The sequence below is a fragment of the Eptatretus burgeri genome, chromosome 7 (assembly GCF_056783735.1).
Source record: "Eptatretus burgeri isolate ZD-2024b chromosome 7, Ebu_testis_v1, whole genome shotgun sequence".
NCBI lineage: Eukaryota > Metazoa > Chordata > Myxini > Myxiniformes > Myxinidae > Eptatretus > Eptatretus burgeri.
This window is the reverse complement of record NC_140967.1, coordinates 13,612,949-13,622,948: the sequence shown is the minus strand read 5'-3', so window position 1 is coordinate 13,622,948 and position 10,000 is coordinate 13,612,949. Positions and strand designations below refer to the sequence as shown.

At 43.3% G+C, this 10,000-nt stretch overlaps 1 protein-coding gene across 10 annotated transcripts in view; it reads right to left on the bottom strand.

The window, feature by feature from the left end:
- LOC147022705 (uncharacterized) overlaps positions 1-10,000 on the bottom strand; it is a 204,790-nt gene that overhangs the window by 128,654 nt on the left and 66,136 nt on the right. For all 10 annotated transcript variants that reach the window (XM_085887487.1, XM_085887492.1, XM_085887486.1 and 7 more), the window contains exon 6: positions 7,454-7,590. In XM_085887487.1, the coding sequence (XP_085743613.1) occupies positions 7,454-7,590 (137 nt within the window). The remainder of the gene's footprint in view (positions 1-7,453; positions 7,591-10,000) is intronic.

Below are 10,000 nucleotides of genomic sequence, written 5' to 3'. Positions count from 1 at the left end.
TGGAATACTTTTGTTGATTAGATACTGGAAATGAAGTACTTTTGTAGATTAGAACAGAAACTTACAACTTGGCCAGAGAAAAGACACACAATGACTTGCTTTCTGAAAAAAAGTATATATAAACATCATTGTTACCATGAGATCTTCAATATCGATAAACAAATGCCACCAGACAGGACAAGGAAGCCTGCTTAACATGCATTTCCAAAGCTCACAGTACTCATTAAAGCAACATCCTTCCTGCAAAGGATATTTTTCCCCACAGACTTCTTTTTTTTCAGGGGAAATATAGTAATCGTCTCCATCTGTCTGTCACACTGTCTACTCCGAACCCGATGTGCAAAAATTCAACAAACCTGGAAGTTATGATCACCACATGGCAGGAAGGAGTGACAGCAGTATAAATTTTTGCCCCACCTTCTGGGGCAGGGTCAAATAATTACAGGCACATTTTATATCATTTTTGAATGAAACTTTGTATATGCAATCAACATTGGGGTACACATGAAATAAGCAACGATTTTTGGGGATTTGACCCCCGGTTCATACCCCAGCGGTGGGGACTTTTGGTCAGAGGGGTAAAAATGGTGAAAAAAGTTTTTAACTCAAAATTTGATATTGGGTTATTCCTGGTGGAACTTCATGCCATTGATCTTTCAACTCTGATTTCGGTGGGAAGTGTGGGGATTTGCGATGGCATGCCATTGACTTCACTTTAGTTTTGAGTTTGTAATTGGACAATACTCCATTGGGAATCAAACTTGAAAGAGACAAATCAAGTGCAGGACTTCTGAGCTATCCTGTTAGTCCACATGAATGATTCGTTGTATGAGATAATAATTACAAAATAAATAGTTTAGAATTATGAAGGTGAATCAGAAAGTGTTAGCTGGACAGGGACGGAAAATGCAGTTTTGACAGTCAATTGCTTTTGCATCAAATTCAAAACACTAAGTTCTTCAAAAAATAATGACATACAAATTAATTAGCAATTCGATTATAAATAATTTGCATTGAAATCGATGGCAAGGTGTTCAGCAGCCATATTCACAGCAGAGTTTCTGACTAACACCATTTCCTAGGTAGTGACTGGTTGGAGGTAGGAATATGTGCCATTCCTTGATTAACAACAGGAGGTGTTGTGGTTGTATTGCAAAAGATAAGAGTGGGTCGAGGGGAGTGGACAAGGAAAACAAAATGAGACTTCAAGGGTGTGGGAGCTGGGGTGATGGTGGTTGGTGGGGGAGGGGAGGAGGAGGTGCAGCTGTCCATATCATTTTGAAATAAGTAATTCTTGGCTTTCGAGGAAAATTATAGAAATCATAGATTACACAAGCATAATAGGGAAGAAGCACGGAGGTACAAGGTAGAGTTTAACAAGAGTTACTCAACAAACAATGCAAGAAAGAAGATGAAAGTCAAGGTTAAACAAAGTGTTGAGAATAGCAAAAATAATAATAGCAATCATGTTATTAACAATAATGAGAACTGCGAGCAAAAAGCAGTGATGACGGCTTACAAGCAGTGTTATCGTTGAGTCCACCTGGTCCGAGTCCAAGTTCGAGTCCAGATCTGAGTCCAAGCGACTTGTATTCTGAGTCAGAGTACAAGTCCTGTGCTGAACATGTATTTGAAAGTCGGGAAAAAACCCCGAATTTATTTATGTTTCTGTATTATGGAAATGAAGACAATTAAATATCAAAATCGACGAACAGTGTAAGTTCTTCTTTGCATCAAGATTTTAGTACATATTATGGCCCTCTTGCTGCAGTAATATTTCACATCACGGACCATAATATCTGAGGCCAATCTGATTCTGGTCTTTTGTTTCAGTGTTGCAGAGAGGGGATAGGGTGAAGGTGTGTCAGATTTTTACCAAAAGAGCATTAATTAATGCTTGAATGGCCCCTTATAAATAATTGGCAATCACACAACGTTTACCACCATTTAAGACCATGTTCTTTTACACCGCCATATTCAAAATGTTTCATTACTCTTTCATAGCTTAATAATATTTAGTTATATAATTTAGATCTGAGTGATGACTCAGCCTGTCATCCTTCAGAGGTCGCTGAAATGAGTACCAGTGCAGCAGCTAAAAGGCTTTACACGAAGGGAAGGGGTATTGATGGATTTATTAAATCTGGTATTGGTGTCGTGCAGGCATGATGGGCTGAATGGCCTCCTCCTGTGTAAAAATTTCCTTGTAATTCCTTGTAATCCCTGTAATATTGTCTTGTACAGGGGGTTAAGACCGACACGGATGGATAGCCAGACAGTTCCATCTTGGAGGCGAACACGTGATCCTTGGAGATTAATGCGCTCCCGGAACAGAAGGGTGGCAAGGGCATGCCAGACATGTTCACCCGGATGGAGGAAAAGGGTTTATACTTGAACCCACAACGAATAGACCGACACAAGCAATCTTAAATAAATAGAGGTTTAATGGACATAAATCAAATATTCATCTGGAAATAAATCAAACATGATAATAAAACGTGAGGTAAATTAAAGCTAAAATGTCGAAGCAGCTCTAAACACAGTTACAAAAACGGACAAGGGGAAAAGACAAAATAACAGAAAAATCCCTCTGTTGTTCTGGTACTTAGGTTTGTCCAGGGGTGATCTTTTTTGGACCTGGCATCGTCGAAACCATGTCGTCACTGCGCGGGAAACCGGGCAGTGACTACGTGGTACTGCATTCAACGTTGAGCCATCATGACCAACACATCTTCCCCTCCCCCCCCCCCACCAACTATCCCTCAGCTAATTATCAGTACATTTCCGCCAGTTCTTGATGATTCATCTCAGCCTATTGATTATTCATGATGGTTTATTTCCTTTTAATTTCTGCAGGTTCATTTCCACACACTCATTATTCATGATGCTCTGCGTTTCCACCAATTAGATAATCCTGTCCTTTCTTTCTCCAAACCAATTAATGCTGAGGACATGACTTTGAAAACTTTATGAGAGTTTGGTGCTTCTTCTTCATCTGCTTTAAGATTTGTCCTGAGGAGGGCAAGTCATAAAGCTTTGGTAATGTCTATTTTATTGAAATGCATATTCTCATTTATCGTTGTTGTCCAATGATTCTGTGATTTTTTTCCCCCGGTACTGGCTTCGATTTCCATCGGCCTGAAAAATGTCAGCTTTCTACGTCACCCGGAAGGTACTGATCTTTTTAATCAGTTAGTGAGTCAGGGAGACTGACGACTGATCTGAAACCATGAACCAGCCACCCTAAGTCCACAACATCAACCGATGTCAAAGAACTTAGTCCTGTTCTGGTTCCTTTTTCCAGACCCATGGGGCCAAACACATATCTCATAACCACCCCTGTCAGTGCCAGTCAATATATATATATATATATATATATATATATATATATATATATATATATATATATATATATATATATATTGTATACAGTGTCGAGGCTTGTATGAGAGCTGACACACAATGACAGCCAGGGGGGCATGAGACAAGAGGGGCAGGAGAGGGAAGGACAAACAGTGGGGAACAGAGACATCAGGAAATCTGTGGAAGGGATAGGGATAGGGATGGGGCAGGGAACATGGGGTATACAAGATGGATATCACAGGGATGTTCAGGAAGGAAAGCAGGGAATTTGAAGGAGGTGGGTTTGGAGTGGATTAGAAAAGATCGAGGTTTTGGATGGGGGAAGATAAGAGGTGGTGGTGAACAGCTGTTTTGAAGGCCTGGAGGGAAGAATGTGATTGAACAAAGTGTGGGAGTTTATTTCTAAGGCAGGAAAAAAGAGGAATGAAAGAGTGAAGGTGAGCAGTGATTCGTGATTTTGGTAGTTTAACCAGAAGGTGGTTCTTGGCAGACCTTGAGTGCCCTGCAGAAATATGGTGGGGACATATCGCAGACACACCAGGGGGGTGAGACCGGAGAGGAGACGGTAGAAGACAATGACCACCGACCTGTCTACGATTCGAGAGTGAGAGGCCCAAAGACTCAGCCATCAATACAACAAAATCCTCCAAGACTACAAGAGATCAACACGAGAGGGGGGATAATCCGCGGGACGTGGGTCTACAGGGCCGTGCATTCAGGAGGAACCTGAGTGCTTCCCCTCGTGGTTATCCCCGAACCCCAAGTGTGCAACAATATAATATGTGAACAGTTGTGGAACAATAACAGACCATTGAGGTGTGCAACATTTTAGGTGTTGGTCATACAAGAAAATATGAGGAATATTGACCCATCCAGATTTGGTAATGAGGAATCACAACAACTAAGAAAGGACTATATCACAGAGAACAATGTCTTCAGAAAGCCTGTGTGTGAGACTATCTTCATTCACATTATCAATAGCAGAGGACGGAACAACTATCAGCAGGAAGACTTCCTGGTGATTATTAATGGCACAAACGAAGTGTTCTGACTGAAAATAGGGATGTCTCAAGGCTATGTGCTCCTCTATATGCATACTGCTGAGGATGAAAGACGTAATGTTGAATGATAAAATCAGATAACTGCTGATGCAGCCTCTTCAATTAACTTGCAGACAAATGGCAAATTTGAGATAGGCCTCAAGTTACTTAATTCTTCCTTGTCCAAATAAGGCTTCCTCAAAACTTGAGTAATGACAGAATATCTCAGAGTTCCAGGAACAGCAACAGTCGACAATGACAAATTTACAATTTGTCACAGAAGAGGAAGAACAAGAGGGAGATGTCTCTTCATGAGCCAGGTTGGCATTGTGTGGGTCAAAGACAGGTCTTCGAAGGACATGTCCTAATTTTTATCCTCAATTAAACCTCATTTGCAGAAACAACGTGAATGAAACTACAATCATTGCATGAATAAAATCCACCAGTGTGTGACTCAAACTTGATGTTGATTGGGTGACTTGGGTATTCTTCATATTTCCCCTCATCTTATCTACTTTACTGACAAAATTATGCAAAAAGTCATTTGCTAGATCCGATGGATCATGAGATTCAGGAATAACTTTACTTCCAGCAGTAATTCATTTGCAGTCTTGTACATGTCTTTGGTATGACAATTGGAGTTTGTTTTTTTTCATCTTAATAATCCTTCTTGGCAACCGAAACAGTCTCACACATTATATTAGGACCGGGATGCAGGGGGAGAAGGGGCCAGGGTGCAGGGGTAGAAGAAAGGGGCTGGGATGCAGACAGAGAAGGGATGGGTCAGGATGTAGGTGAGGGAAGGAGAAGGAAGGAGAGAAAGCAGTGGGGGGGAGGGGCTGCAACACAGGAGGGAAGAGAGGGGCTGGCATGCTGGGGAAGTAAAGAGAGGGTGCAGGGAAATTAAGCAGAATGAGGGAAGTGAAGGAAGCAAGGAGAGGGTGAGGGAGTAATATAAGTAAAGAGGGGGCAGGGCATGGGGGAAACAAGGAGGGGAAGAGGCATGGAGTGGATGAACATGTCATCGAGGATGCCAAGCAGGGGTTGTGGAGCCTGAGGTTGGTGTAGGGAAACCTTGTTGTGAAGATGACGTGGGAGAGAACACTGACATGTGGAAGTTTATCACTGTTGTCCCACACACAACACAAAAAGGCTTGCATTTAAGGATCCCAAGGGCAGAAAGATTAAGCCAGACATCAACAATGGGATGGCAATTAGGATTAAAGGCACAAAGAAAGACAGCACTGTATTGACATGATAGTGAATGGGGAATGAGTTTATGAATGATGCAGAGTTTGAGAGGGGTTTTAAAACAGAATTGCACTTTGTCAAATGTGTCAAATGTGTCAAATCTCGGACTCTCTGGAAAATCCTCTATTTCTCTTTGCCGATGACTCCACCCTCTGCCGTACCATCTGTCATCCCTCAGACCGGCAAGCAGCAGCTTCTTCGCTCACTGCAGATCTGGATAAAATCACAAACTGGTCCAACAAGTGGAACATGTCTTTCAATCCAGACAAATCTCACACTCTCACGATGTCTCTTCGAAAGGACCGTTTACAAAACCCCCCCATCCACTTTCTCAACAATCCTCTGGAAGAAGTCTTTTCTTTCAAGCTTCTGGGTCTCACTATCTGCCATGACCTTTCCTGGGAAAGTCACATTTCCAACCTTGCCTCAAAAGCCAGTCGCCGACTGGGAATCCTCCGTCGTGCAAAGTCCTTCCTCGGCCCTCTTGAGCTCCTGACCACTTACAAAGCTTTTGTCCGTAGCCTGATGGAGTACTGCTCTCCCCTCTGGGCTGGTGCTCCTGCCTCCCACCTTTCTCGACTTCACGCTGTCGAAACCAGGGCTTTTAAGATCATTGGCATCTCCCGCAATGAAGCTGAGTCTTTGGGCCTCTCACTCAATCACCGCAGGTTGGTCGGTGGTCTTTCTGTCTTCTACCGACTCCTCTCCAGCCTTGCCCCCCTGCTCTCTCTGCGATTTGTCCCAACCACATTTCCACAGGGCGCTCAAGGTCCGCCAACAACCCCCTTCTGGTAAAACTACCAAAATCACGAATCACTGCTCACCTTCACTCTTTCATTCCTCTTTTTTCCTGCCTTTGGAATAAACTTCCTCACTCTATTCTTTCCCATTCTTCCCTCCAGGCTTTCAAAACAGCTGTTCACCACCACCTCTTATCTTCCCCCATCCAAATCCTCGATCTTTTCTACCCCCGATAATCCACCCAAGCCCACTTCCTTCATTTCTCCTGCTTTCCTTCCTGAAAGTCCCTGTAATGTCCATCTTCTCCTCGCCATGTTCCCCGTCCCATCCCCATCCCTCTCCCTTCCACAGTTCACCTGTGTCTGTTCCCCAATGTTTTGTCCCTTCCACTCCCGCCCCTCTTGTCTCATGCCTCCTTGCTGTGAGTTGTGTGTTCGCTCTCATACGAGCCTCGACCAAGGTATACCAAAAAAAAAAAAAATGTGTTTGAAAGCAAGTATGTGAGAAGCGTGAACATTTTAAAGTTGCCGTTGAGAGGGAGGGGGGGGAGAGAGAGAGAGAGAGAGAGAGAGAGAGAGACAGAGAGACAGAGAGAGAGAGAGAGAGACAGAGAGAGAGAGAGAGACAGAGACAGAGAGAGAGAGAGAGAGAGAGACAGAGAGACAGACAGAGAGACACAGAGAGAGAGACAGAGAGAGACAGAGAGAGACAGAGAGACAGACAGAGAGAGAGAGAGAGAGAGAGACAGACAGAGACAGAGAGAGGGACAGACACAGAGAGAGAGAGAGACAGAGAGAGAGAGAGAGAGAGAGAGAGAGAGAGAGAGAGAGAGAGAGAGAGAGAGAGAGAGAGAGAGAGAGAGAGAGAGAGAGAGAGAGAGAGAGAGAGAGAGAGACGGAGGGAGAAGGGAGGGAGAGAGAGAGGGGGAAGATGAAGCAAAAAAGATCAATTTTGTCTTTTTTTTCGATTATTATAATAAATTATTTTTAAACAGGACGTCTGAGGCAGGAATTAAAGGAGGGGGAAAATTGAAGTATGAAAAGCAAAGCATCAGAGACCAGGCTGTCTTGAGCAGAACTCGCGGAAGAACAGATATCCACCGGGACGCAACCAACGAATCAGGCATCTGGTTAATGCCTTCAGCGTTTCTTCATCCAAATGCATGAATTGGAAGCTTGAAATGATGAGGTCAAACCTGGGTGGAAGTAAAAAAAAAAAAAGCAGAACTGTAGATATTGTGCGGCTTTAGATTTGATGATGCACCATCTTATCCCATATGCATGTTCCCAAGGTGAATAAGGTCACATTACCAATGAGAGGAGTATTGCACTGCATTATTCTCATGTTGTAAAGAGCATTTTTTACCTCCACCACTGAAGGTGGATGGAGGTTATGTTTTCGCCCCTCTCTGTCTGTTTTTATTTAATGTGCAGGATATCTCAAAATGTTTTCGATGGATTCGGATAAAATTTGGTGGGCAGGTTGGGTGTGTGAGAAGAACTAATTGATTAGATTTTTGTGAAGATCCAGATCTGAAATTTTTTCAAGTGATTCTTTACCATTGAGAGATAGGGCCACAAATGATACACTGTGCAACACGATATCTCAAAAAATTATGGACGGATTCTGATGAAACTTGGAGAGGTTGAGTTTGTGACAATGACGAATTGTTTCGATTTTGGTGAAAATCCACATCTGGATCTGAGAATTAAAAATATTTTTTCGTGATTCTTCACCATTGACAGGTGAGAGAAAATTATATATGTAGGTTTATATATATATATATATATATATATATATATATATATATATATATATATATATATATATATATATATATATATATTATGAAAAGTTCGAGTATTATATATTTTTATGTTGATATAAAAAATAATACAAAAAATATATATTAAAAAAATATTCTCGTGTTGTATTTGTAATTACGTTTCTGAAATTTTTTCGAATTCGTTTTTCGCTTGGAAATTGTGGGTTACGATGTGTAAATAAAGGGGGAAAAGTCTGATTTCATGCAATTTAATTACAGGAGAAAAGGCAAAAAAAGTCGAATTCTTTTTAAGTGGATGCAGACTTTCGAGAGGTTGTGTGTGTGTGTGTGTGTGTGTGTGTGTGTGTGTGTGTGTGTGTGTGTGTGTGTGTGTGTGTGTGTGTGTGTGTGTGTGTGTTATTGCGGTTCTGCAAAACCGCATTCCTCCAAGGTAACGGCAACCAACATATAGTGCTCCCCAGGCAGTTATTTCATTGGTATTCGTGCAGTCAGACCTTCCCCTCATGTCTAATGGGTTAACAGGACGAAGTGCGTTGTGTGGGTCTTATAGCTCAGTCTAATTATATCACTATTTTCCATTCAATCCTATATTCAACCCTTTACTTTTATCCATGATACAAATTGAAGCATGCACCACACCCAGGCGGCCACCTGTGAAAATCACATCTATGGCAAACTCTCCGCCTACACTGTATAGGACTTGCATGGCATGCCCTTTCATTCGAATCTGCGCACCAATTTACAACGTGTCTCACCTTGCTCAACCTCCCCTCACCAGAAGCACCACCTCAACGACCAACATTGCCCGCACATAGGAAAAATCACCCCGCGCCTCCTCGCATCTCCACATCGATGAAATTTGCCACCAAACAAGCGTTCTGTGTGGCCTAGGCCACTCGGACTGCGTGGCGTGGGGATGGACCAAGCACGTTAACAGCACCAACCCCAGCTCACCGGGGTGCCCCGAATGGGCATGCAGGACTGACATGACCCTAGTCAAGTCAACAGAACGCGGCTCGGGAGCTCGGTGAAGGGCTCCTGGCCGCATCACCCTGCATGTGCGAATGAGGCCGCTTCCGGCCCCAGGAGCATGACAGGGCAGGGCCGGGATCCAATGGAAGGGCACAATTTGGATGATGGCGCGGCGCTTTGGGTCGTCGCCACACCCTTCATCAGGGGCTTATAAAAGGCAGATTGCGAAGCCGTCCGCACACTCTCTCCTCCCTCTCACATGTCTGCCTCGCACTGTGTCTTCCTGTTTGCCATGCACACTGCTACGCCTCTTTGCTCTTCGCTGCAGCTCTTTGTCTGCCTGTCGCTGCATCTGCACTCGGGGTCGCTGCATCCAGACGTTCTTCTGGAGCAGTGCAGAGCACACGTTTCCATGAGCCCCGGCAAAGTGATCAAGCAAGAGATAACGATCCGACTCTGAAGTGGGATCACTCAAGCGGAACATCCCCCCAAAGTGTACTGGGTTGCTCGGTCAGCCGACCACGACAGGTGTTGAGAAGCTATTAGTTCTCATCTGCTCTCCTTCCTTCTGGCTAACTAATCTTCATTGGGTCTCTGTGTATATGTGGTGCCTGCATAGCATAAATTAAGATTGCAGAAGACATAACAGGATAAGTCTGTGTCTGTTTTTGTGTCTGCTCTGTGTCTGTTTTTGTAAATTGCTTGCCTTTTGTCGCACCCCACAAATTCCATGTTATCCGATGCTGTACATAATAATGAACCCCGTTTACTGTGCCACATACCATTCGTCACAAATTGTAAATAAATGCTTAGTACAGAAATGTTCTCAGCTCGTTTTCGTCTTTTC